This window comes from Rousettus aegyptiacus, unplaced genomic scaffold, assembly GCF_014176215.1.
Source record: "Rousettus aegyptiacus isolate mRouAeg1 unplaced genomic scaffold, mRouAeg1.p scaffold_m13_p_2, whole genome shotgun sequence".
In the NCBI taxonomy this organism is placed as follows: Eukaryota; Metazoa; Chordata; class Mammalia; order Chiroptera; family Pteropodidae; genus Rousettus; species Rousettus aegyptiacus.
Window position 1 is genome coordinate 126,034,666 of NW_023416295.1, and position 27,896 is coordinate 126,062,561.

The following is a 27,896-nucleotide window of genomic DNA, read 5'->3' on the forward strand; positions in this document are numbered from 1 at the left end:
TTGATTCCTATTACCTTAAGTCAGCGAAAAATTCATTGCGTTATGATTTTTGGCTCAATGTAGGGGATGGACTCAGATAAAACAGTACTCGTGACAGCTCCCCTTTTCCTTACTTTATCACCACTACCTCCCCGCCTGCTCGAGGTCACATGGACCAGTCCGGTTCGCCCCGCCCCGCCCCGCTCCACAACCAGGCGGAGACTGGTCCCTCCCAATCTGGTGGCGGGAAAAGCTGCGGCCGCGCGCTTGGGGACCGCTGCCTCCTCGGGGGATCCTGAGGACCGGCAGGGAGCGGGTGAGTGAGTGTGTGGATGAGAGAGCTCTGAGTGGATTGCATCCCTGCAGAGCTGCGGGGCACTCGGGAGTTGCTGGGTCCTCTTTCCCGCCACAGGGTTTAAAGGCAGGAGGGGCGGGGCGCGCACTTTGGGTGCGCACGCGCAATTCCCCACCGTGCTGCACCCTAGGTGAGTGCTGTGACGTTCGGCTCTCGTGGGGGACGTTCTCTCCTTATCACGCCACTCCGCACAGTTTGGTGTTCGCGCGCATGTGGGGCTGTGATGGGAAGGGACTTAGAACCCCTGAAGTAGAACAGAAAGTTCCTGGTCATTTCCACTTCAGAACGCCCCATCCAGTTCAGACCTGAGGAAACAGGTTGCAGCTTGGTGGTCAGCAGTCGTCAGAATTCACAGGTCACATGGCTTAAATCTTGAGTTTTTATAGAATGGTTTTTCATTCCTTTTTTTTTCCTTTCCCTCTGGTATAAGTCTTAAGAAGAATACAGGCTTCGCATGCGTTTGTTAGCCGGACCATCAGCCACCAGTTAAGCTCCCTCCCCTGAGTCTCTCTTTACTCTGCCTTTCATGCTGTCACGAGTTACCTTAATAAATAAAGTCAATCTGGCCATTTCAGATTAAATTTGAAACTCCTTTTGGGCCACCCATAGTAAGGCTTAAATCCGTAGGTGGGCGTCCATGGCCTTTCATAGTCTGGCCCTGACCCTCAGCCTCATTTTTTAAAGCTCCCTAAAATTTTTCTTGATTTATGAACTTAACTCACAGCTATATGGAAAGGGTGTATCTGGATTGTGCTCTTTAATGCCCGGGTGCCTGATGTTTCTTCTACTAGAAGTTCTGGCCACTTCTCTTTCAGGACTGAGCTCACTTGTTCCTCTGAAAATCTGTATTTTCCAGCCCTCTTATGGCCAAAGTAGTCACTTCTTTGTGTCCTTGAAGTACTATACTTCCATTATCTGTGGCACAGGAACCTTATATTGAGCTCCTAACATGTATGGTGCCTCGTGCTCAGTGCCCAGTGGACAGAGATGGTTAGGTCAGAGTTCCTGCCCTTACAGTCTGGAGCTCACAGTCTGGAAGGGAAAACACATGTAAATGAGTCTGCAGTTGCTGGGTGACAAAGTAGTCTGCCTGACTTCCTTACCTTACCTCTCTCAGAGCTCTTGAGTAAGCTAATCTCCTTCCACAGTTTCTCACACCATCCTGAGATGTCCTGATGCTTCCACATCTTCAGCCCCAACCTTTCCTCCTTCAACTTTGAGACTTTTCTACCTTAGTTCAGTTTAGAAACCATATGTTGAGCATCTACCTTGTGCTTACCACAATGATTCCTTAGCTGAGGAGTGTATATTTCAGTGTAATTTGTTAACAGGGAATTGAGTTAGAATCACACATTTTCAAAACACACTTATCCCCCCTACACATCCCCCATAAATTTTGATTTGGTGACTAGACTCTGAAAATACAATGGTGAATAGTAACAATTCCTGCCCTCAAGGAATCTAAGACTAATAGAAGGGGACAGACATTTTAAGCAATCATTCTAAGCATTATGCACAACACGAGCTGTAAATGCCATGATGGAAATCCGTTTACACATAGACAGACACCAGGGAGAGAGAGGTCACTTCTTTATGGAGAGATCAGGAGGAAGTACCATTTTGGCAGTCTTAAAAGATAATTGGATAGACTCTCTAGGTGGATGAGAGAAGGGCATTCCAGACAGGGCTATCTTGAGATAGAAGCTTAAGAGCAGACAGATCATGATGGACTTTATATTATAGGCATTGGGAGCCACTGAAACTTTAGTTTTGTATAGTAGTGCATGCCAATGGTAATTTAAATTATACTAAAGTGAAAGAAATATTTCTCCTACCCTATACTACCCCTCCGCCCTGCCCCCCACCAATTCTCCCCAGAGATAATCACTATGAAGGTTCATATGTATCCATTGAGATTTAGGCAGGGTGGTTATATGGCCAACTCTGAATAGAGCCCTAGTTTTTCAGAATTTTTCCCCCCAATATCACTTACTTAGGGCATCTACTGTCTTTTACATTGTTTCTTCTATATTATGTGGGTTTTATTTCTGCAACTAGTATTTTTATACCACCACTGCACCTGCACAACATTACTAGAAAAATAACTTTTCTAGTTTTCTGTATGAAAAAACTATATAGAATATAGGATTTATTATTAGATTCAACAAACACTAGTTCTGTTAAATTGCTATGAGATGTTCTAAAACCTTAAGCTTTGTTTCTGTACTTATCTTGATACAGACTGCTAACTGTGCGGACCAGCAATGGTTTGCAAACCATACTTTGAGTAGCACTGCTTGCCATGATGTCATTTAAACTTCCCCATTTACTTTCTCAGTGTACTGGTAAGAAAACAGGTTTAGATTAAGCCACATGCTCAAGATCACCGGCTTAGCACTGGACAGAACTAATTCAAATGCCAAATGTCATTTTGTTCATAGTAGTGATTCTCAAACCTGGTTCTTCAAACAGGGTTTGTTTGGGGCAGTTTTTTGTTTGGTTTTATTTTGTTTTCAAGAAGTGAATTAATTTCCTCTTTTGAATTGCAAGTATGTTTGATATTTTATCTTTTGTTTCCTTTGGTTCTTGAATTTTGAGGCCTGTGAGTATTCAGATGAATATTGCTACATCTGAACTACTTAGTTGAGTGGGAAAAGTAACTAACATCCCTTTTAAATGTCCGTATTTGCTGAGTCTGAGATGTTTGACAAAGTTCTCATCTCTATGATGAAATGTGAAAATACAGTGTAATTAGTTTCTTCTTAAAATCAGATTAATCAAATTTAAAAGACTACTTTATCCTGAGATTTTGTCCTAAGTTTTTTGAGTGTTTAAATAGTGAAAATAGAACATATAACAATTGTGTGGGGTGGTTTTTATAACAGCTATATTTAAATAATTTACATACCATAAAATGCACCCTTTTAAAGTATACAGTTCATAGTTCCACAACCATTACCTACTATCTAATATTAGAATATTTTCATCACCCCAAAGAGAAACCCCATACGTACCTCCTAGCAGTGATTCCCATCTCCTCTTTCCCCTAGTCTCCGACAACCACTAATCTGCTTTCTTTATCTATGGATTTGCTTATTCTGTACATGTCATATAAATGGAGTCATACAATATGTGACCTTTTGTATCTGGCTTCTTTTACTGAACATAATCTTCAAGTTTTATCCATGTTGAGCATATATCAGTACTCCATTTCTTTTTATTGTCAATATTCCATTGTATAGCCATGCCACTTATTGTTTATTTGTTCATCCGGTGATGGACATTTGTTTTCTCACGTTTTGACTTATAAATAGTGCTGCTATAAATATTCATGTACAAGTTTTTGTGTGGATGCACTTTTCATTTCTCTCAGATACATACCTAAGAATGGAACTGTGGGTCATGTGAATACTCTTTAACATTTTGAGGAACTGCTTAACTATTTTCCACAGCAGCTGCACCTTTTTACAGTCCTATTAACAAATATGAGGTGGGGGAAGGACTTTTTTGTGTGTGGGGGGTAAGTGTCCTTAAGTTACAAAATTTAAAGTTGGAACCTTATGTTAGTCTCTCTAAATAAAGATCTACCCATGAAATCCAGAAGTTTAAGAATTACTACATTACACCATCTGTATTTTAAAACAAAACCAAACCTATCCAGGAGTTTATCAATGAAAAAAAAGCATTTCTTTTTTCTTGTTCTTGGTTTTCCTGTTTTGCTTCATGAGTGAAAGAGGTGGCTTAGGGGAAGTTCTTTTCAAAGTGGAAAACTCAGAAGGTGGAATAAAATTCTCTGATTGGAACAGAGAATTTATAGGCTTATATGTATATGTTGTGTCCTGTTGTCTGGAAATAGCACACGTGGCTTTTCCTTTTCCCTCTTTGTAGGAGGAAAGGACTTGGTGGAGGTAACTATAGTGAGATCCCCACTCTCTTGTCTGTCTCTCTGGGTTAACCTTTGATGTTCACAGCAATACAAGAGTTTGGGCTGTTTCCAGACTCATTTACTGTGGTAGATAAAAAACACAAAGACTAACGGCTGGGGAAGGAGACCAAAAGAGACTGTATGCTTTGAGAGAAGGAGTTTCTGCATCTCTGTGGATACGAGCACTGAACAATAACTCTCAGTTCCCTAGCCTACCAGCTTCATTATTTCTGAAAGAGAGTTGGAAAGGGGATGGAAGGGAGAATCTGGGAATACAGCAGTGGCTACCTTTGCTATTTTTATTGAAAAGTACCATTTCACCAAAAGAATGAAAAACAGTGAATGCCTTTAATTTTTTATTATTATTATTTATGCCTACAGCACCTGGCCTTTCTAGGTGGTCACCCATCCAAGTACTAACCAGGCCCGACCCTACTTAACTTCCAAGATCAGACCTCGGGCTTGTTCAGGGTGCCATGGCTGTAGACCGTGGACCATAGGTCCACTGGAGTGTGAACCCAGAACCTTCTGTGTGTAAAGCAGACGTGCTAACCGCTACACTGTGGAACCACGTCCTGAATGCTTTTATTTTTAAATACAAGATGTATTTTTGATGTAGGATGGGGCAAATCCCCCAAGTGGAGACTCAACTCCTACACCAAGAAAGGGAGGGTCCTTGATTCCACACAGCAAAGAATTCAAGCATGAGCCAGCGTTAGAACCAAAGGGAAAGTTTGTTAAAGAAGGAATAACACTCCACAGACAGAGCATGATCTCCTCTCAGTCAGAGATTGAGACCCCAAGTGTTTGAGGAATTTGGTTTATATCTGATTCTTAGTTTTTCTGAAAATCACAGCTTAAAGTCTTTGTTCTCCTGTTTTCCATTCATGGTATGGATGTGCAGCGTTAAAGGTCTGGGTAAACATTAAATGTGTTGGTAAATAGTTGTTAGTAATCTCTACAAGAATTTTCCTTTGTTGTGTAGGTTCCTCATTTGTCTGGACTAATGGCTTATCAGGCAGGTTCCTATGTCTAGCAGCACAGTGGACTGCTCTGACTACAGCCTGGTTTAAAATTAGCCAATTTGTGTAGTTTCTATGCCTCTTCTGTATATCATCTTTACAAATAATTTCTGAGATCCTTCATCTGCTTCAAATCATTCACGTTTTTATGTGGTTGTTGTGAACATTCTACGTTATGTGCCTTTTTTTATTATAGGCTTTTGAATTTTAGTTTGCATAGTTTCTACATGTTATTTTGTTTATTGATATTCCCAAGTTTTCCTAGCTGCTCTCCAAATTTGGGATATCTGGGTTGTCTCAAAGTCTTTACCATTAAAGATTACTCATCTAGAAACATCTTAATGGAGTCTTTATTCTGAGCCTGTTTCTTCATCTGAAAAATGGAAATGATTGTATCTATCACTTAGGACTGTTGTGAGAATCAAAGTATAATAATGCCATGAAAGCATTTTATAAACTAGAGTGCACTAGGAAGACGTATTTTTGTTTTTGTACAAATGATTTTCTTTCTTTTTTTGATTATTTTCTTGGATTGTAGTCCCTGAAATGGGTTTACTGGTTCAAAAGGTATGACTCTCTTGATTCAAAATTAATACATTCAGCAAATATGTATATACTCTCTATATGCCCTATTCTCTATATGCCAGATCTATTCTAGGCATTAAGGAATACAGCAATAAACAAAACGAAATGTAATCATGGAGCCTCCCTTTTTTGGGCTGGTTTATGACTCCTATTATATAAATAGTATATAAATATACAAATCAGTGATTCCTAAGTGCCTGTCAGAGGAACAGTACTAGTCTATGATAACATTTCTATCATTCTGAAGTGAAGTGAGAAAAATAAGGGCAATGTAGGGAGTTTTTCATAAAGATTTGTTTATGTACTTTGAAGGATAGGACAGATAAGAGTATATCATATATGCTTTTTTAACGTTACACTATTTTGGGAAACATGGTGTTAATAGATATTAGTGGGGTTTTTAAAAAGCATTTGTTTTTTTAATATTCCTATTATCAGTTATGATAAGATGGTTTCCCCAGTTTGGAGGGGTATATACTGGTACATGAAATTATAAAGCATGGGAACCACTGATTTTTAATTTTGTAGTATCTGTCACAATTTAGAATGCACTTTTATGTAACTTAAGTAGATTCTCACAGTACAATAACCATGTAAGGGAGGTAGGGTAGGTATTTATCAGTTCAGGTCCTCCAGGGAGCGGACACTGAGATGGAGTTAGGGGTGCAAGACATTCATTGAAGAGTGTGCCTGTGATAGATTAAGGGGAGAGCAGGACTAGGGGCAGGGAGAGCCTCAAGCCACAAGGCAGATCTGACAGTCTCAGCCAACCCAATGGGAAACTCTAAAGTAAGGATTGCCTGATAGAAGAGTCCTTGTTGGACAGAAATGACTAGGCCTTATATACCTCTGTGCTTTGTCATTACCTGGGGGCTGTCAGGAAAGAATAGGGCTGAGGTCAATCCTGAAGGTGCTGTCAGTTAGCCACGTTCTTTGCAGCTGAATGGCGACCTCTTTCTTGAAGAGAAATCTGAGCGGACACCTCCATGGCTGCTACAGTATCCTTTCCCCTGTTTTTCAGATAAGGAAACCAAGACTGACTTGGTGAAGAATAGACAGGTAGGCAAATGAAGCCGGGACTCTGATCCCACCTTCTGACCATTGTACTGTTCTTTCTATTAGGCAACCAAGCTGTGAATCTAAGAATGATGGGTTGGATGGGGGTGTGTGATGTAGATATAACACAGATAATCAAATTATAAGTCTTATAAGTATAGGGAGAGGAAGATGAGGCCAGACATATTAGATGAGTAGCTTTTAGTGAACTGCAAGTTTTCTGTCCCTGGCTGATGTTTTAATAGTGTTTCTACCAGGGAAGGCTGAAACTGCTGTTGAGAGTTTCTTTATTCAAGTGCTAATGAATAGGCACAAGACTGCCAGCCTGCCTCATGACCCCTGGCCCCACGAGCTTTACAGTAGGTTGGTTGTCTGACTCATTTATTCTGCTTTTTCTGTTGCTCTCTGATTTTGCCAGAATTGCAGGGGATTAGAACTTGAAGTCTTGGGTCTCTTACAGAACCTCTTCCCTTTTCACATCTGCAAGGATGGCTTCTTCCTTATCTGCTTTCCCTTCCCCCACTTATCTTGGTAGCCAGGTAACAGGTAGCTGTTACCAACTCTTATTTTTGCCTTTCAGGTAAAGTGACGGGTTGAAGGCAGAGGTTTGAGTGCTCTGTTGGGGCTAATTTTACAAATATTTAATGTTTACTTAGAATCAGTCTACCTACTAGAGTAGGGAAGCTGGGAGAATGTCAGGGACCCTTCCAGACATGGCTTTCTCTCTACTATTAGAAGAATTTATCATTTCACCTTTTTAATGCCACAGTGTGATGCTGTGGCTTATTTCAAAGATGTGTGGATTCAGCATCTTTATAGCCAGCTCTGCTTTCTGTTTTTGTCAACTTCTTAGACTGCCACTTGAAGGGTGCAGAGGAGGGTGCAGACACAGAAGCCCTTCAGTGAGTGTGTGTGTGTGTGTGTGTGTGTGTGTGAGAGAGAGAGAGAGAGAGAGAGAGAATATGCATATGTATACACACTAGTAGTCTGAAAAAGGTGAATGTATCTTTGAAGAGAGCCAGAGGTCACCCCAGTCCTGGGATCCGCAAGTCCCATAAGAAAGGGCAGCGAAGGGAAGTCTCCCTTCAGTCTTCCTGGTTTTTCAGTGAGTGTTTTACTAGCTCACTCTTGTTGGACTGAGAGATCAGAAAGTAGGTTGGCAGTGGGTGGGGGTAAAGGGAGAGCAGGCAGCTTAGAGAAGTAGACCAGTTAAATAAAAGCCAGGAGATAACATCGGGCATTAAACCTTAGTGCTTTGGGCAGTACCCATTTCCTGGGGGGTGGAACCAGGGTGGAGTCACTGGCTAGAGGTAGGTGTGGGACAGGTCTTTTAGAGGAAGCTACCACAGCTGAGAACAGCATGGCTGACTATGCCAAGGGGACAGGATTGATGGATATTCTCGATTTTCCACAGGAACAGGTTAGCGAATATAGTATGTCCGTGTGTGTCTGTGTTATTATTGTTAGGTTCCGAAACATTCAGGGTTCTGGAGCTGTACTTACTTGATTATCTGATGAGGATTTAGGAATCTTAATTAAAAGATGGTATGCTTCAGAAAAGGAAGATGGTTCTGGGAATTTAACCAGTTCCTGTTTACCTCTTTTCCTCACCCATTCTGTTAGATGCTGGCTTCTACAAAGATTACCAAAACTTAAGAGTAACTTTAGGGAGGAGACTGCCTCAGAAGCCTCCATGCTCCTAGGGTAGATCAGATCCTAAGTGGAATCAGTGTATGGTGAAAGCCGAATTTTCTTAATTCTCGTGGTACATAGAGCTGTAACAGTGGATGTTGAAAGGCTGTGGGAGGTGAAGGGGCACTGGGTCTGGCAATTTTAAGGGAGAGGAAAGCTCATGCTCTGCCCCCTTCCTCCAAAAGGCCGTGGAGCTCTTTCACCCATTCTTCTGGGTGAAAGTTGATGCCCTTTCTCTCACTGACCTTTCTTTCTACTAGTTTGTCTTGACTCTGAAACAGGCTATTTCTACAGTGTCAGACCCAAGTTAGAGCACGGGCAGGTGCTTAATCCTTAGGCTTGGAGCCTCTTCGGTTTCCATCAGGTAGAAGCCTTAACTTAAAGCTTTCCCTGGAACTTGGGAACAGCACTTTTGGTTCTGACAAAAATGGAGCATCTAATGATCTGTTCAGAGTAATCTGATCGTTTGGGTCTTGCCTTGTTCCCCTCTCTCTTTCATGGAGAGGACCCTACATTTGTTATCTTTCCCCACCTCTGTAGGCCATGTCATTTCTGTCTCCCCTGTCTCCACCTGCCTTACCGCTCTATTGGCTGGTCCACTGATGTATGGACTTATTCATGATGAATTGTGAACTTCTGGCCACATGTAGTGCCCTTGGGTACTTGGAAGGCGACACCTACCACAAGGAACCAGATTGCTTAGGTGAGTACCTTTTTGAGAAAACAGGTAAAAAATTTGCTGGAGTTGAAGAGGTGTATTGAATTTTTCAAGCCATGGGTATGAAAACCACATGGGCCTGAGTGGAGTGTCTTCCAAGGTTTCATGTATTTATTCTGTCCCTGAAGAGAGTGTGAAGGATTTGATCCGCTACTTGAGGCATGAGGATGAGACGCGAGATGTACGACAGCAGCTGGGGGCAGCGCAGATCCTGCAGAGTGACCTCCTCCCCATCCTTACCCAACACCACCAGGACAAGCCTCTCTTTGATGCTGTTATCAGGTCGGCTCCCAGCTTTTTAACTTTCACTGTCTGTCAGTGTTTGGTTTTGAGCTGATAGATTTTGATGTTTGTGCCTGGTGAGGAAACTTAGTAACTTATTTCTCCTTCATTGACTCCCCAGACTGATGGTGAACTTAACACAACCTGCCTTGCTTTGTTTTGGCAGTGTGCCCAAGGAGCCTAGCTTCCGGCACCATTTTCTGCAGGTACTCGCTTACTTGCAGGCCTACAAAGAGGTGAGGTTTTTCTTCAGACCCTGGGGAAGAATTTGGGGGCAGTAGGGAAGGAGAAGGTGGGGGCTAGCACTACTTAAGATACATTCTTCTTTTTCATAGGCTTTTGCCAGTGAGAAGCCTTTTGGAGTCCTCAGTGAAACCTTATATGAGCTGTTGCAGCTGGTGAGTGAGTCTCTACTTTCCAAGACCCCCAAGGACAGTTAGTGCCTTGTTTCTCCTCTGGGCAGAGCCCCAGGCTCTGTCATTGTCAAGACAGGCTGAGTTTGGAGATATATAATCGATCCATTGCCTGACTGCCTTGGGGCTGCTTGAAGTCTTTTCTTTTTTTCAATCCTACTCCTCCTCTGTGCCTTGGTTCCCCAGCCAGGGTAGATGCCTTCTGCCTTCCACAGGGACTCTTCCTCTAACTCTCCTTCTAACTAGGGCTGGGAGGAACGGCAAGAGGAAGACAACTTGCTGATTGAGCGGATCCTGCTGCTGGTCAGAAATATTCTCCACGTCCCTGCTGACCTTGATCAGGAGAAGGTGAGAAGGTCTTGGGTTGTCTGAGTTCTTGTGCTTGGTTAGGTCGAGCTACCTTTTTTCACTTTTCTATCCTCTGACAAGTCACAGGGGGTAGGGTGGATCTGTGGTCAAGGAATGAATTGGAAAACCTCAAGGCAGGGCAGTGGAACTGACTGACCTCTCTTTTTACCCTCACTGCTCACTGCTCAGAGGATCGATGATGATGCCAGTGTCCATGACCAGCTTCTTTGGGCAATTCACCTCAGTGGCCTGGATGACCTGCTCCTCTTCCTGGCCAGCTCGCCTGCTGAGCAGCAGTGGAGCCTACATGTGCTAGAGATCATCTCCCTTATGTTTCGTGACCAGGTGAGACCCTAGCTTATTGTCCCGATCTCTTCACCCACGTACTTTTCTGCTCTGTGGCCAGAATTGCTCTTACAATAATGGCTGAATTCTCTGTGGGGAGGTGGCTGACAAAGTAGCCATGTCATGATTATGGGGTCCCATCACCAGTCCTATTTTGTTCACTCTTTCTTCCCAAATAGAGTGAACTCAGAATAAGGAATAACTATCCTTCTGACTCTTCCCTCCTTGTTCCAAATCTAGAACCCTGAGCAGCTGGCTGGAGTAGGACAAGGACGTGGAGCTCATGAGCGGAGCACGGATGTGGCAGAACTGGAGGTCTTGCGCCAGCGAGAGATGGCGGAAAAGAGGACTCGAGCCCTTCAGCGAGGCAATAGGTGGGTGGCAGGGAGCTGTTCCAGCCACATTTCCATTCTTTCACTATGGAATGCTGAGGGCTTGCGCTGACTTCTAAGACTGGTGACTGGATAGCATTTTGCAGTTATAACATGCTTTGACATGCTAATGAAAGAAAGTAGGGATAAAGCTTCCAGAGAATTTAGAAATCCCCCTGGACTTTTTTTTTTCCCCCTCGTGGTAGGCATTCTCGATTTGGGGGCTCCTACGTTATCCAGGGGTTGAAATCCATTGGAGAGAGGGACCTCATCTTTCACAAAGGTCTCCACAATGTGAGTATGCCCCCGTCTGGGGTGGGAACTCCATGTTGTGGAGTTGGGGTATCTAGGAAGGGTGAGCATTTCTAGAAGTAAAGATTCTGTTTCAGAGCTTACAGAGTTGGAGACAATAGTAGAGCCTCTGGCATTATTGTTTTTACCCCTGTCTTTAGCACCAGAGGGAGAGAACTTTCTAAGAGTTGCCTATGAGTAAACTGCAGAAACCAGGATGTAGAAAGAGCTGCAAGGGGAGGGTGGTGGTTAGGAGTAATGTTAATCCCCAACTCACACCCCTAGCTCCAAAACTACAGTTCAGATTTGGGAAAGCAGCCCCGGAGGGTGCCTAAACGTCGCCAGGCTGCCCGGGAACTGTCCATTCATCGCCGCTCAGCCCTCAATGTGAGACTCTTCCTCAGAGACTTCTGCTCTGAGTTCCTGGAGAACTGTTATAACCGGCTCATGGGCTCAGTGAAGGTGAGAGCCTAAGGAAAGACGGAGTAGAGAGGTGATGGGGCTGGGGTAAGAAGGGCAGCTTGGGGAGGAGCCTGTTGGAGGCCGACTCTGAAGTATGGACTAGTAGGTGGGAAGGGTATAGGGTGCCCCTGAGAGATGGTGATGATGTCAGAAGGAGAATGGGTTATTAGCATGCCAAAAAAAATCCTCTAGGGAAAATCACCCTAGAGGAGGGGGAAAGGAATGTGGAGAGAACAAGAGACAAGAGAGGTGGAAATTGCGTAACATTCCAGAATAATGTTACAGTGGCATCCAGGGTCCACCCCATCATCATGGGACAGGAGGAAATTGGAAGCCTGAGGTCACGTAATGGTCTTTTTTTCCTGGACATTAGGATAACCTGCTTCGGGAGAAAGCTCAGCAGCATGATGAGACTTACTACATGTGGGCTTTGGCTTTCTTCATGGCCTTCAACCGAGCTGCCTCCTTCCGTCCAGGCCTGGTCTCTGAGACCCTCAGTGTTCGTACTTTCCACTTCATTGAGCAGAACCTCACGAACTATTATGAGATGATGCTGACTGACCGCAAGGAAGCTGCCTCCTGGGCACGCCGGTGAGTGGGATGAGAATTGGAGTCAGATTGGGCATCTTGACTACGCTAGGAATTTGAATGCCTGCATTCTGGATGGTACTTTGTTTTCTGTTTCAGGGTTAAGGTGATCACGCTAGGGGGCAAGAACTGGTTGGGTCATTCTTTTATTGATGGCACTATTTGGAGGGGAGAGTGGATACAGAAGGGTGGTACTGTTTCATGAACCTATGTCCTAAATTGTTCTCCTCTTTCCCTCATCTTGCAGGATGCACCTGGCTCTAAAGGCCTATCAGGAGCTGCTGGCCACAGTGAATGAGATGGATATGTCCCCAGATGAGGCTGTGAGGGAGAGCAGCCGCATCATCAAGAGTAAGACCCTAGCTTGGTCTCTGATCCCGGCCATCCCCATCTCTTGACCAGCATCACACTCTTCCCAGTCTCGACTTCAACCAAATTCTTTGCCCAAATTTTCCAGACCAGTGCTTCCAATCCTTTCTTTTCCACATTTCTAGACAATATTTTCTATGTGATGGAGTATCGAGAACTATTCCTGGCGCTGTTTCGAAAGTTTGACGAGAGATGCCAGCCCCGCTCTTTCCTTCGTGACCTGGTGGAGACCACCCACCTCTTCCTCAAGATGTTGGAGCGGTTCTGTCGGAGCCGGGGGAACATGGTGGTGCAGGTGCTGGGCAGATTCAGGATATGGAAAGAGCTGGGAGGGAAGGGTGGAGGACTAGGGCTCTGTCTCTTCCTATTTTCTATAGCTTCAGCTGATACGTTAGAACTGCTCTGAACTAAGAGGGCAAGAGGTTTGTTGCTGATGGGAGTCTATTATAATTTCCTTCTTTCTTCAGATTAATCCCTGATAGACCAATAATATTTTAATTCATTCAGGTACCATTTATTGAACACTTACTATGTGCTAAACACATAAACTCTGGAGGTATTTATAGTTTTAGAATTTAGTAGTTATGCTGTCATATTTCCTGGTTATACATCTGAAACACAGTAGTGAGATGGAAAGAGCCTTAAGTTGAAAATCAGAAGGTTTGGGATCTCGTCCTGTATTAGTTACTGTTAGAATAACTCAAGCTGCTCATGTCAGTCTCCAGATTCCTAGAGTTGGTTGTAATATCTATCCATGAGCCTGAAGTGAAATAACAAATGAGAAGTCTAGCATAAGAAAAAACAACTCGAAGAATTTGTATCCTGGAGCTCTAGAGACATAGGAGCTCTGCTTTGTAAAAATTTTCCTATAATTCTATTTGCTACAGCTTAAAATTCAGTCAACACTGTACTTTAAAGGGGCAGTAGTATCAATAAGACTTTCCTGAAAGATATTTTTACACAAGGAGATCAGGGCAGGGGTATTGGCTCTCACTCTCCTGCTTTTCAGGAGAAAAAAATGGTAGGCTATATTTATGAAGTGCTTTGCATTTTACAAATCTCTGACCCCAAGAAATGAGTCAAGGAGATAGGCTATTCATTGTTGCTTCCTTGTTGCTTTTGAGTAGCACATACTGGTCACTCTGTGAATGTCTAATTAATTCAGACGTGTAATTAATTAAGAGAAGACGTTGATGGGGGAAAGACCTTCTTAGCTCTCCTGCCATCCTAACACAGTTCTTTCTCCGTAGAACAAACGAAAGAAGAGAAAGAAGAAAAAGAAGGCCCTAGATCAGCTCATTGCTTCTGGTAATACCCCATACAGCCTAGGGGAACTGGAGGCTGTGTGGCCATCCCTGGCTGAGCAGCTACAGTGCTGTGCTCAGGTAGGTAGTTGTAGAAACCCTGTTTTTCTTGAGGGTAGTGCTCTGGAGTGGCTGTCTGCGTTTCCCTCCTCCCCGTTCCCATAGCCTTAATTCCTTTCTAGGATCCTGAGCTTAGTTTAGACTCCATGGTTCCCTTTGATGCGGCCTCAGAGGTGCCAGTGGAAGAGCAGCGGGCAGAAGCCATGGTGCGCATCCAAGACTGTCTGCTGGCTGATCAGGCCCCACAGGCCCTGACCCTCCTTAGGTCTGCCCGGTAAGACCATGCATCCTCCTGGATCCAGCTCCTGGGCTTTTAGAGGCAAGGGGAGGATCTTACTGTGTACAAAGTTCTTGATTTTCAAAAGAGAGAAGTCCCATCAGAAGCCCTGGGGCTCTGCTGAGTACTAAGTCCTACAGAATTTTGATTGGTTTACTGGGAGATTTTTTTACTGTTTGATAAAACAAAAACAGCACATTTAATTGAAAAAAAAAAAGATAATTCTATGAGCCAAAGATAGCCAACATTTTGATGAGTTATCATCCAGAGTGTTTTTTTCCTCTGTTACTTATAGATATATTTTTTTTTCTTTTACAAAAATGAAATACTGCACGTACTGATTTATAGTATTTTTTCTTTTCTCAATATATCATGAGCATCATTTCTTATCAGATATATTTCTATAATTGTTAATGGCTTTAAAACACCATTGTTTGAATATGTACATTTTTTAACCACATGTTAGTCCTTTAGATTGTATACATTTTGTTCTTATGTGATATGCATTGCAATGTGGCTTATGAAGGAAGTTTTCCCTAGAGTCTTTGTTTCATCTTTGGGGTAAGAGTTTGCTTTCTCTTTCTGTCTGACAAGTCTAAATTCAATCTCCCACTTCAAACTATAACTCAGATTTCCTCTGATGGAAGCATTTTTTTCTCTCTGTGGTCCAGGGAGGTGTGGCCAGAAGGAGATGTATTTGGCTCTCAAGACATTTCCCCAGAGGAAGAGATCCAGCTGCTAAAACAAATCCTCTGTGCCCCGCTTCCCCGTGAGTCTCCGTTTCCTTCACATCCCTCTCCTTCTAGCTCTTCTCTAGCACCAGAGACCTGGTAATCCTCACTCTTCCTGTAGGGCAGCAAGGGACAGAAGAACAAGGGGCAGAGGAGGAAGAGGAAGAAGAGGAGGAGGAAGAAGAATTGCAAGTAGTCCAGGTGTCAGAGAAAGAGTTTAACTTTATGGACTACCTGAAACGGTATGGGTAGAGAAGATTGAGTTGGTTCCAGGGTAAAGATCATGGGGCTGTGAGGATGAGCAGTGTCTTATGCTGACATCCTCTTCCTCTCCACCTTGATGCAGCTTTGCCAGCTCAACTGTCATCCGAGCCTACATGCTGCTGCTGCGGAGCTACCAGCAGAATAGTGTCCACACTAATCACTGCATTGTCAAGATGCTGCACCGGCTGGCCCATGACCTCAAAATGGAAGCCCTGCTTTACCAACTCTCACTCTTCTGCCTCTTCAATCGTCTCCTTAACGACCCCGCTGCTGGGGCCTACAAAGTGAGGAGATACTAAGAAATGGGGATCTGGAGGCATGGGGAAATTCTGGGGTAAAAGGGCAGTCTTCAGGAGATAGAGGGCACTGAGAGATGAGAGAATGGTGAAGTAGGCAGACAGTTTGAGGGAGGTGCGTGGAGAAGGATAGAGAGAGTCTAAGTGTGAAGGGGCAGTTGGGAATAAGTGTAGAAAAAATATTTAGAGGGCCAGGTTTGTGTATACATTTAGGCTAGAGGCCTTACAGCCGTCTCTCTCTCACACAGGAGCTAGTGACTTTTGCCAAATATATCCTGGGCAAGTTCTTTGCATTGGCTGCAGTCAACCAAAAAGCCTTCGTGGAGCTGCTGTTCTGGAAGAACACAGCTGTGGTTCAAGAGATGACCGAGGGCTATGGCTCCCTGGACAGTGGGTGAGGTTGATGGGGAGGGATGGGCAGTAGGAGTGGATAACAGTCAGAGTGTCACAGCTGAAAGAGCTTATGGATCAGTTAGTGTAACCTTTCTTTCCCTTTCATAGATGAGAAAACAAGCCCCGAAGGTGAAATCTTTACCTAAGGTCACCCAAGAGAGGAACAGGACTGGAGCCTAAATCTGCTGTGTACTCGAGTTTCCTTCTCCTTCTGCAGCCCTCACTGGGGGAGTCAGTTGGGAGTAGGTTGGCCCCTACAGGGAGAATCTGTATATGCCATGTCCTAGAATGTGCTGGGGAACCATAAGGATTCGTGGAAATGTTTGGCTTCTTTCCCTTAGTATCTCAGCACCTCTCCTTTCACACTTCTCTTTTTCCCATGATGCTCAGTCCCTGCGGTGTCAGGTTCCATAAGCCCAACCTGGAAAATATCTTAGTTTGACTTTTAGATTCTCGAGGGAGAGGAGAATGAGGGGAAGGTAGCACAGCAGGTAGGTTTCTGCTGGCTGGCGCCTTTGCGGTATAAAGATTGCTGGCTGTCTTGTCTTTCTTTCTTTCTTTTTTTTGTAAGAACTGACCAGAGAGGGCCTTTGGTCTCCTTTCTGGGCCAACAACCTATCTGCTCCCTTTCCCCTTTCCCCATTTAGATCTTCTAGTCGCAAACCCCCTATGTGGAGCCCAGAGGAGGAGGCCCGGCTTCAAGAACTGTACCTTACCCATAAGGATGTGGAAGGTATGATGTCTTGAGATCTGAAGAGTTTTTGAGGAGGGCAGCCTGAACTCCAAGACCCCTCTTTACTGCCTCACTACTCCTCCACCTCAGGTGAGGATGTGGTAGACACCATCTTGGCACACCTGAATACTGTTCCTCGAACACGCAAGCAGGTCATCCACCATCTGGTACGGCTGGGACTGGCTGACAGTGTCAAGGACTTCCAAAGGTAGAGACACGTGCTCTGGAGGGAAATGAGACGGGGAACCCTGTGTTCAGTGCCTCAACCCCCTCTTCCATTGACGCTTCCCTCTGTAGGAAAGGAACCCATATCGTACTGTGGACAGAAGATCAGGAGCTAGAGCTGCAGCGGCTTTTCGAGGAGTTCCAGGACTCAGATGGTAAGTGAGGTGGAAGCTCAGGGAACCTCCAAAATGAGAGCCCAGCCATCCGTTTCTTTCCGCTACATTCTGTTCCAGAGAAAGATGCTTATCCCATCTCTTCTATCCACTTAATGTATTCCTGATGTCATTTTTGAGTGAATCGAGCTAGCCTCTTTCCAAAGACCTCTGATTTCCTTTACTTCTCCTTCCCCTGCTGCTCTTGGGTAGTTACACTTTTCCTCCTTACAGATGTCCTGGGTCATATCATGAAGAATATTACAGCCAAACGCTCGCGGGCCCGAATAGTGGACAAACTGCTGGCTCTGGGGCTGGTGGCTGAGCGACGGGAGCTGTACAAAAAACGCCAGAAGAAGTTGGCACCCTCAAGCTTGGTAACAGTCTTCCCCTGGCTCCGCTAGCATGGGCCCACTCCCCTTGACTTGCTCCTTAGAAGTAGCCCGCCTAGATTCTTCCTGCTTTAGGCTGTTCTGACTAGAGCTGGGGTGATCAGGAACCAGAGAACTCCACTTAGATCTTCATCTTGTTTCCTTTTTTCATTTCCATCCCCATTGAATTTTAGCCTAACAAAGAAGAGTCCCTGAAAGATTTTTGCCAGGAAGAGCTAGAAGAAGAGGAGAATCTGCCAGATGAAGAGAGTGAAGAGGATGAAGAGAAAGAGAAGGGCTCAGAAGAAGGAGAAGCTCCTCCGGGTAGCTCAGTCTTTTCAGCTGAAAACCTTGGGCAAAGCCTGCATCAGGAAGGTGAGGACTTGGACTGGGAGGTGTCTCTCAGGTGGAGTTGGGCGTATAGGTCAATTATAAGTTTCCCTTCTTCCCTTAGGCTTTTCTGCTCCGCTCCTATGGCTCCAGAACTGCCTGATTCGGGTAGCAGATGATCGGGAAGAGGATGGTGAGTGGGTGAATGATGATTTCAGGAGGACCAGGGTTCTGCAAGCTGCTGGAAACCCGGTCACAAGATAGAGAACCTGTTCTTTCTTCACATCTTCACCATTTGTGACTATGGACCCTGTTCTAGGCTGCTCCCAGGCAGTTCCATTGGTGCCGCTGACAGAAGAAAATGAGGAAGCAATGGAAAGTGAACAGTTTCAGCAGCTATTGCGCAAGCTAGGGTTTCGGTCCCCTGCCACTGGGCAGGTAAATATCACCAGTTACAGTGTCAACCTTGGTGTGTTTGTGCCATTTAAAAATACCTATCTTGCGATTGCCGTAGCTGTCCTCTTTTCCTGTCATTGCTTGTACTCCTGCAGCAGCCGTTCTGCTAGTCCTCCAATCTCCCCTTCCCCTAAGTCCATTTTCCATGCTGCCTCCTGAGTTATCTTTCTAAAATACAGTTTTTGATTTTGTCACTTTTCTGTTGAGAGCTCTTGATGGTTTCCTACTGTTTGCAGGACGAAATTTCAGAGCCTTCAAGTGGTGTGCCTGTCCTTGGCTAATCTTTGCAGCCTTACGGCCACACCACCCACACACACCTACTTTATACCATAACTGTCCTGGACTACTTTCCATCCACCAAGTAGTAGGCTTTTTTGTACCTCCAAACAGTTGCTCTTGCCAATCCCTCTCCTGGAAGGCTCCAACCATACACCAGGCAACACACACATCACCCATCTTCCTGATGAACCTCCACCCAGCCTTCAAGAGTTAATTCAGTTGTCACTTTGAGAGAAGCAATCCCTCTCACTTTCAACCCCTGAAACGAAAGTAATTACTTTGGCCATTGGAATTTGTTCATTCCCTTGATAGGCCCAAATCCTGTGGTGTTAAACTATATCGATTCTTTCTCCTATTAGATTGTGAGTTCCTTGAGAGCAGGAGTTATATCCGATTCACCTTTTTTGGATCCCCAGGATTCATTTATTCAATTAACAACTGAATTTATCGAGAACCTCTTAATGTAGTAGGCATTGTGCTGGACTTTGGGCATATATTGGATAAATAAGCAGAAAGTAGAGTTCACATCTGTTGTGGATCTTTACCAATGCAGGGTCTTATTTATTCAATGAATAATATCAGAATTTGGTGAGCGAGAAGCTGGTCCATTCCCATTGCTCATTTTCAACTTCTCTGCCCCTGTAGGAAACCTTCTGGCGAATTCCGGCTAAACTGAATCCCACCAAGCTCCGGAGGCTAGCAGCTTCTTTGAGCCAACCGGAAGAAGGGGAAAAGCTTCAGCCAGGGCTAGACCCTAAAGTCCCTGGAAAGCAAGTCCCCAAGGAGGAGCACCAAAAGGAACACCGAGCGCAAGCCCTAAGGGCCCTCCTGTTAGCCCGAAAAAAGAAAGCAGGCCTGGTGTCCCCAGAGGGTAATAACAGGACCACTTATCTATTGAGTACTTACTATGTACCAGCCATGTTGGTCTAGAGGCTGATAGAGTATTTTGAGAATATGAGGACTCAGTTCCTTAATTTTATTCCTCTTATGGTCATTTCAGAGGAAGGGACCGATGGTGGGAAAGAGCAGCTGAAAGTGGCACCCAAGAAGCGACAACTTCTGGACAGCGATGAGGAACAAGAGGAAGATGAGGGTAGGAGCAAAGGTAGGGAGTCTGATTGGAACCTGGTCTTTCTTGTAACCTCTGGCACTCCTCTCTTCAATCCTAAAGATAAATGCTACCCCCTTCTTCCCCTAAAACATATTTAGATATTCTCTGTCTTCTCACCCATATCATTCTCACAGCATCAGAGCTGGGAGCTCCAGAAATCCAAAAGAAGAAACGGTTTCAGATTGAGGATGAAGATGAGAACGACTGAAGAGCCAGAATCCTAGGGGTAGAGATAGACCTGTTTTTAGGTGGTGAGTTTGAAACAGCTGGGAGAGTCCTACAGGACCCAGAAACTCCTCTTAACTGGACAGAAGCGGTAGAGCCCTGGGTTTCCCCATGGATTTAGGAAGTTCAGGCAACGGTGTTGGACTCCTCTTCAGTCACTTCTTTCTTTTCCCAGTTTTATTAATATGCCTTAGTAGCTCTCAAGAGACTTACTCCACTTCTTCTAAGAACCATTTCTTTGGGTTATTAGTGCCCCTTAGCAAATGAGAGGAGTGAGTGAAACATAGAAAGCATCTTGGACTCCTCTTGGTCCATTCCTTTTGGCTTTCTGCTAGAGGTGGCTCAAAGCACCAGATGGGGAGCTTTGTAACAATGAGTAGGGGTTCGCCCTTTTTAGAAGGCATACCAGATAGTCCCATCCTCATTGTCTTTCCTGTGGTCACCCCCTAGACATCAAATCGAGCCCGTTTCCTGCATTTGAGGTTGGGTTGGGATGCATGCAGTACCTTCCAGATAAGGAATGTGTTTGTTTGTGGTTGGTACTGAATTAAACACATAAAATTAAAAGTTGCCAGTGTTGATCTGACTTGCCAATCTGTCCAAGAACCCCAGCCCTTTGCCTGCTATGTTCTTGGAAGGAGAACTTTTAACTATTAGGGTTACAAATGACCATCAGCCTTCCCTTTTCTCCTGCTTTCCCTACAGAAGACAGAAAAACATTCTTACCTCAAGATCCTTTGTCTAGGATAAATCTTTAGGGTGACAAGAGGTATGCAGCAGGAAGAAACGGGAGCTGCAAAGGGAGAAAGGACCAGTTTGTTAGCATGAGGCAGAAAAGAGGACAAACTCTAGACAAGAAGGAGATGGGTAAATATTGCAATTGTCATGTCCTTCCCTGTTCATGGAAACCATCAGCTTTCTGGCTCTCTGTGTTTCCAGCTGAGGTTGGGTAAAGATGAGATTCAGAAAAAGCCATTCAGATCAGGTAAAGGATATGTTTAGACTCTCTTGTTTCTCTGACTTGGTTTTTTTTTTTTCCTTCCACGGCCTCTAAAGGTAGAATGAATGTATTCGATTTGTGTTTGGTATTGAATTAAACATGTGAAGCTATGTCCAGGGTCATCAAAGTTTCTAAGGGCTGAGACACTTCCTAACTCTGACCAGTCTTGGTGTCTCTGTGTCCCAAGCCTTTCCCTACTTCCCAACCTGAGCATTGCTTCTTTCCAGCAGGGCCGTTTCTGCTGACCCACCGTAATTCAGTCTGTGCTGCTCCTTTGTTGTGTCTTGCTGTCCCTGGTAGCTGCCTTTTCAAAAAAATTCCCCAAAAGGGGCCCTGACGTTCCAGCTCTAGTTTCTTCTAGTTTTTCTTATCAAATATAGACCATTTACCATAATAGGCACAAGAAGTATTGCTATCCTTTTTCATTTATTTACCTTGTACATTTGAAATTTTTAAATAGGAAGAGGAATAAATAGCTATTTATATTTGAGTCATAGCCATCTGATTTTTCCTCACTTTTGGTCTCCCTGGGTCTCTGTTTTGAACTAGAATGTGGGAGGGAGAGATAGATACTGCCAAAAGAAAATTCACACTACTGAACAGGCTCTTAACAGTCAATATGTGTCACTTCAGGTTTTCTGGGAAGAAGAGGCCTAGGTGGAGTTCAAAGTACAAGAGATTTATTGGGGGAGATGCCTTTGGAGGATAAAGAAGTGAGAGAGCTGGGTGGCTTGGGAAAGTCTGTGGACCATGATGATGGTCAGACCCCTATGAAGGGAGAAAGGGAAAAATTACAGTGCTGCTCTCAAAATCTTGGCCAGGCTGGTAGTGAACCCGAGCAAAGATTACATACTTGATTGGAGTCTCATATCTAGCAGGGGTGGGCTGGCCCTAGCACCCTCCATCAGTCATTGGCTCAGAGCAATCTGGAGAGAGTGACTAGAGCCTAAGGAGTAGAAGCCTAAGGCTGTTAGCTAAATAGACTCCTCATTTATGTCCTCTTGAAGGGACATCTGAGCAGAACACCACAGTACAAATGTGAAACTATTTGCCACAATCTGGTCCCTTGCTGATCATAGAGGCAAGCAGCCATTTCCTTTGTTCCTCTCTCATTAGATAGCACTGGGAGTGGAACAACCTACTAGAAAGGCTCTCATCTCACTAAGTGGCAATCTGGGGTTCTCAAATTTAAGTAGAAAGCAAAGTAGAGGAAGTTCCTGGTGACATGGGAGTGGGAGAGACCAAGTAGAATCAATTGGGTTTTATTTCCCATTTCATGGGACCTAACCTAAAAGGTACAAAAGCCTGGAGGTGACAGATAAATGAAACAATTTGCTTTCTAACTGCCACTCCAATTTGATCCTTTATTGCTACCTGTTACACCCAATGGCTACCATTTCAAATGGAACCCATCGAAGGCCCTGATGTTCTTTATCTTGCCCCTGGGATTTTAGACAGCCTCTGCAGACTCCTGGTTCTGTTGGACCAGGCTTCTAAAGTTCCTGCCTGGCTTCATCCACATGGCCTCTCTATTCAGGACCTCATAGGCCTGGCACTGATGGAAGCCCTGGAGAAAGCTGACTACCGAACTGACGCCTGGCCCTGTAGCTTCAGCTCTACAGCCTGGGTGGGACGTGTGAAAGCCGTATACACCCACACCCACTGGCTACAAGGACTCACATGGCAGCAGCACAAGGGAGAGAGTGCAGCACGGTACCTTGGCCCCTTCTGCAGATGTTGGAGAGTGTTCTGTTAGACATTGGGAAAGCCAGGTGTGATGCTTCAGCCAGAGCTGGAACCTAAAGTCTCTGGAGAACAAGAGTCCATGAGGAGTGTTGAGCACAAGGCCTGAGGGCTTTCCTGTTAGCTACCAAAGGACAGCAGGTCTGGTGTCTCTAGGGGTTAATAGGACCGCTCTTCTGTTGAGCGTTTCCCATGTACCAGCCATGCTGGTCTAGGGTGCTGATGGAGTTGCTTTGATGCCTCCTGGGAAACCAGGCTAATGGGGAATGGCAGCTAAAAATAGCTAGATACTTAGGGCAGTGAAAGCATTCTATACAATACTGTAAAGGTGGGTACATGGCGTTATGCATTTGTGAAGACCCATAGAACTACACAATGAAGAGTTGAACACCAAGGTAAACTATAAACTTAAATAATAATAATACATAAATAAATTTTTAAAATCCTATAAGTGAAACAAACGTACCACACCAATGTAAGATGTTAATAATAGGGGAAATGAAAGGGTTGGTGGAGTGGGAATATTTGGGAACGCTATACTTTGTGTTCAATTTTTCTATAAACCTAAAATTACTGTAAAAAATAAACAATTAAAACCAAAACAGATCTAGCCCCTAAGAGGTGACAGCTGATGGGAATTATTTAGGAATAGGTGGGAGTTGATGGTAGGAGCAAAGATGGGAAATGTAACTGGGGTGATAGCCCTTTATCCCTCCGTCATTCTTCTGTGGTGAGGCAACCTGCCGCTTTCCATCTCCCCTTGCTGTATTTACACAGTTAGTCTCCCCTGTCATTCCCAAGGCACTAGAGTTGGAAATTCAGAGAATTTCAACAACAACAAAAAACCATTTTCATATTGAGGATATAACAATACCAACTAACAAACTGGAGGAGGAGATAGACCCAGTTATGGATGGTGAATTCAAATTGGAACTGGGAAAAGCTGAAGGATCCAAAAACCTTCCTGAGCTATAGAAGAGCAATAGAGCCTCTGAGGCTCCCCATGGAGTTAGGATCCTAGAATTTCAGGCACCAGTGTTGGATGCCTCTACATCTAGTTCTCCCAATTTTAGTACTATAGCTTTCTGGAGACTTGACCTCCTGTTCTAGAAACCTCTTTTTTTATTCTTTCTGATTTCCTCTTGCTTGTTAGGGGCTCCTCCTACAACTGAGAGGAGTTAGATAGGAGGAGGGATCAAAGACCCCTGTGGCCTTCAGCTAGAAGTGAGTTATAGCACCACAGAGGAAGTTTTAGGGCACACTGATGTGTGGACTTTTATACCAGTTTTGGGAGACACCATATACCATTGTTCCCTATTTTTTGGACTGCAGTTTCTCATCCATCCAGACCCCTAGATGAGAAATGAAGCCCAATTCCTATGATTTTGATGCAGCAGGCTTACATGTACCATAGTAATGACATGTTTAATGAGGATGTTGCACTGGAATGAAGAAGGTAAAAACCAAAGTTGCTCTGATTTGGTCCGACTTGCTCATAGGTTCTCTTTTTCCATTTATCTGATGAGTCCATTGAAAAAGAACTATTTTGGAGTCTCCTACCCAAAAATCATTGACGTCCTTGCCTTTCATCTCCTTGCTTCCCTCAGAAGATAGAGAAATTTTTCCTGATCTAAGTTTAGGTCTAGAGCACAGGTCCCCAACCCCCCGGGCCACAGACTGGTACCAGTCCATGGCCTGTTAGGAGCTGAGCTACACGGCAAGAGGTGAGTGGCAGGCTATCGATCAAAGCTTAATCTGTATTCGCAGCTGCTCTCTAGCGCTAGCGTCACCACCTCAGCTCTACCTCATATCATTAGGCATTAGATTCTCACAGGAGCACAGGTCCCTGGTGCCAAAAAGGTTGGGGACCGCTGTTCTTGAGAAATCTTTAGGGTGATAGGGATATGGGGTAGGAAAAGTAGCTGCAAAGGAGAAGACCTGTTTGTCAGCATGAGGCAAAGGTGAGGACAAAGCCTGAGTCTGGAAGGGTAGGTAAATGTGACCATTATGTCCTCACTTTTCAGAGGCATCAGTGTTTTTGGCTGAGGTTAAAAGAGATGAGATCTAGAAAGTCATTCCCATTAGAGAAGCACTGAAGCAAAGGACGTGTTGGGACTATCTCGTTCCCCTGGCTTGTTCCTTTCTGGAGCGGGTGAGGATGGCCTGAAACCTGTAAGGGTGGGAGTGAAGCTATGTTCAGGGTAACTGAAGTATCCAAGGGCTAAGATGCTTCCTATTTTTGACCAGTCTTGGTGTCTCTTCTTTCCACACTTCCCAACCTGAGCATTGCTTCTTTCCAGCAGGGCTGTTTCTGCTGACTCACCATGATCCAGTCTGTGCTGCTCCTTTGCTGTGTCTTGCTCTCCTCAGTGGCTGCCTTTCCAAGAAATGCCCTGAAAGGAGCCCTGACCTCCCAGCCTTCTTTCACAGAATCAGCGTCCTCCGAACACACTGTCCAACCAGGATCTTCTCTTGGATCCCAAGACCTGCACACGGCCCCCTCCTTAGCCCCTCTGCTTAGGTACCTGGAGCCCTGGAGAAGGTTGGCTGCCTAACAGAGGCCCACATTCTGCAGCTTCAGCTTTTTAGAAAGGGAGTAAAGGACATCACTGAAACCCTCATTTATGAGGGTAAAAAGCATAACGAGGAGGAAGAGATTGGCAATACTAAGATCATTTCGAGGGACCTGGGAGGATCGCCAGGGAAGCTTGAATAAATCCAATGCTCAGCTACTCACCCTGAGGAATGTATTGATGGTGGTCAATACACTCACTGGCATGGCTGGCCTAGCAGTTAGCTCAGATGGTAATTGAGTTTGTTAGAAGCCATCTCCCATTTCTCATGTTGATGGTGAAACAATTTAAAGCTTTTACTGTTGACATCCCCTAGAACTTCAGGTATGAGTCTTGGGAACATGTTGAAGAATTAGGCATAAAGATGAAGAAATAGTTAAAAGCCTCTTAGTGTTATGCATGATGATATTATAATTTATCAAATGTTTCACAATTATTCTGAGATGCTTTATGGGGAAGTTGATTCAGGAATTTATCCAGGTTTACTTTAGATATTTAATGCTACCTAAGTGATAAGTCTCCTTTCCCAGAATTATGTTCATGGGTGGGATATAGTGAGGAGTTAGAAATGTTGGAGAATTCTTAAGACAGAAATAGACATTTTATTTCATTTCAGTGCTAAAACACATGCAACTAGTATTGGCCTTGCCCTCTCTACTTAGTAGCACTTAGCTCCTATTTCTTATTCCATTTTCTCTTTTCTTTGAGTTACCATATACTGTGCATGAAGTATGTTCTAAGCATAAGTGGTATTTTAACTTTCTCATTCGTCTACCCTGTATTAAACCCCAACTACATGCTGTAACTTGCTAATATAATCTTTGATTGAAAAGAGATATTTAAAAAGCAAATAATAGATATCTAATCTTCTGATTTTGGATCTCCTAGCTCTTATCATGAGCTAGAGTGGGAATGGTGGCAGGGACCTGTAGGAAACGCCAAAGAACAGGGTCTTAAGTATCAAGGTCAAGTGTGCAACAAGAGGACAAGGTTTGGGCAGCAAGTACAAAATGGACAAATATTTGCATAGATTACATCTCTTACTGATGATGGAGAAAGTAAATATCCCCTTTTTTTCATGGACAGAGAAGTGGGCAGCACAGGATTGAGCAGTTATGAAACCTAGCAATCAGTCTTCTCAGTAACTGGATTGTGTGGTAGTTTGAGGCCTCCTATAATTGAGTGGAAATAAAGCAGAGGAAGTCCCTGGTAACCTGAAGATGGAGAAAGACAAGGGAAACAATTGGGTTACATTTCCGCTTTCTTAGGCTTTTACCTAAGAACAAAAGCTTGAAAGTGATAAAAGAAGTATGCCATGGGTCCTGGGCTGTTTTCAGACCACATCTCTTAAGGAAACAGTTTGTATGTTTCTGATTTTTCTCTTCTGTAGTGTACTCTGGTGCAGACATGTGTGGCTTCAGACTCATCATACCAGTTGAGCTGCTGCTTTTCTATCTCCTGCTGCACCCTCTAGATGCTATTTCATATGGAAACCAGACAAATATACTGATGCATTATCCTTCATCCTTGGAATCCTGGCCACCATCCTCAGATTCCTCATCCTGCCAGACCCTGCTCCCAAAGTCCCTGCCTGGCTTCACCCAAATGGCTGGTCTACCCAAGTTCCTGGTAGGCCTGCCACTGATGATCGCCCTGAAGGAAGCTGGCTGCCATGCTGATGTACGGACCCTGCAACTTCAGCTCTAATGCTAGGGGGGTGGGGAGGGTCAGCAGCAGGGGTGATGTGTGTGTAAATGCTACACAGATCCTCATCCAATGTCTTCAAGGGCTAGAGAAAGGCAGAAGCACAGGGAGAGGGTGTCAGTGGATGCCCTAGTCTTTGCTCTGCAGCTGATGGCCAAGGAGCAGCCAGGCCCACAGAAGGCCCAACACTCCCCAGCAAGGACTGTGAGTATGAGCAGGAGCGGGGTGTACACAATATAGCACAGTTGTTGCCAGGAGTGGGAACCTACTACAACCCGGGCACAGCTTTGTATTATGCTGCTCAGAACTGCTCGGAATAGGCCAAGGAATGAGGCCAAGATGGGGTCATAAACCTGGGTTATGACCTTCTAATGACCATGACTGGACTATCGGGCGCCCATGGGACTAGCAATCAGTGCTGCACTTAAACGCTGCAGTGAAGACTGGGGTTCAGCTGATACAGTATTACAATGAGAAAGAGGCAAACACCCCTCCACCAGAGACCAGCAAAGAGGGCTTGGGCAGTACTTCAAATGTGAGTGACATGGTAGAAACAACTACCATGGCCCCTTTGGTGTTAGAAGTAGTAAATTCAGCTCCTTCCTGGGGGTGGCCCTTAGTTGAGAGCTATGACTTAAATCTTGGGAATGGGAATTTTGGGATATAAAAGGTGGTTGGTAAATGCAGAATGAATAAAGCGAATATTCTGATAAATTGTGTGTGTGTGTTCAGAATCCAAATCTCTAATGTGTTATCAGGAGGAAGGCAGTGCTGTAAAATGTGGGAATTTTAAAGTTTGGGATTTGGAATCAGGTTTGGTTTTAAATCTAGGCTCCACTTGTTAGAGCCTCAGTGATCACTGACTAGT

At 44.4% G+C, this 27,896-nt stretch overlaps 2 protein-coding genes across 7 annotated transcripts; both read left to right on the top strand.

The window, feature by feature from the left end:
- Positions 1 to 182: 182 nt before the first annotated feature.
- TIMELESS (timeless circadian regulator) lies at positions 183 to 23,199 on the top strand. Of its 6 annotated transcripts, none has more exons than XM_036235920.1 (30): positions 183 to 295; positions 9,155 to 9,317; positions 9,461 to 9,614; positions 9,736 to 9,850; positions 9,950 to 10,012; positions 10,274 to 10,375; positions 10,565 to 10,720; positions 10,961 to 11,094; positions 11,298 to 11,385; positions 11,668 to 11,844; positions 12,218 to 12,435; positions 12,680 to 12,783; positions 12,927 to 13,096; positions 14,052 to 14,186; positions 14,288 to 14,439; positions 15,114 to 15,211; positions 15,295 to 15,415; positions 15,520 to 15,721; positions 15,982 to 16,127; positions 16,774 to 16,859; positions 16,950 to 17,067; positions 17,157 to 17,239; positions 17,471 to 17,613; positions 17,802 to 17,982; positions 18,062 to 18,130; positions 18,257 to 18,375; positions 19,318 to 19,543; positions 19,673 to 19,777; positions 19,918 to 20,034; positions 22,546 to 23,199. In XM_036235920.1, the coding sequence occupies exons 2-29, from the start codon at positions 9,221 to 9,223 to the stop codon at positions 19,989 to 19,991; spliced, it is 3,636 nt and encodes a 1,211-aa protein (XP_036091813.1). In that variant the 5' UTR covers positions 183 to 295; positions 9,155 to 9,220; the 3' UTR covers positions 19,992 to 20,034; positions 22,546 to 23,199. The 6 variants fall into 6 exon arrangements, with proteins under 6 accessions (XP_036091813.1, XP_016021205.2, XP_016021201.2 ...); XM_016165719.2 differs by lacking the exon at positions 22,546 to 23,199 and adding an exon at positions 20,714 to 21,498; XM_016165717.2 differs by lacking the exon at positions 22,546 to 23,199 and adding an exon at positions 6,888 to 6,925 and having other exon boundaries at positions 202 to 295; positions 19,918 to 20,587.
- APOF (apolipoprotein F) lies at positions 20,799 to 27,745 on the top strand. The gene is given in 7 exon segments (XM_036235931.1): positions 20,799 to 20,875; positions 26,715 to 27,041; positions 27,073 to 27,141; positions 27,144 to 27,209; positions 27,212 to 27,422; positions 27,424 to 27,457; positions 27,459 to 27,745. Coding segments are annotated over 7 exon segments (987 nt in total). The 5' UTR covers positions 20,799 to 20,832; the 3' UTR covers positions 27,696 to 27,745.
- Positions 27,746 to 27,896: the final 151 nt, after the last annotated feature.

What these genes read in the sequence shown, in the direction of transcription:
- TIMELESS (XM_036235920.1), top strand. Translation starts at nt 9,221, where the DNA reads ATGGACTTATTCATGATGAATTGTGAACTTCTGGCCACATGTAGTGCC. An exon ending in CTCTTTGATGCTGTTATCAG is followed by an intron (nt 9,615 to 9,735) that starts GTCGGCTCCCAG and finishes TTGACTCCCCAG; the next exon opens with ACTGATGGTGAACTTAACAC. An exon ending in AGGCCTGGTGTCCCCAGAGG is followed by an intron (nt 19,544 to 19,672) that starts GTAATAACAGGA and finishes TGGTCATTTCAG; the next exon opens with AGGAAGGGACCGATGGTGGG.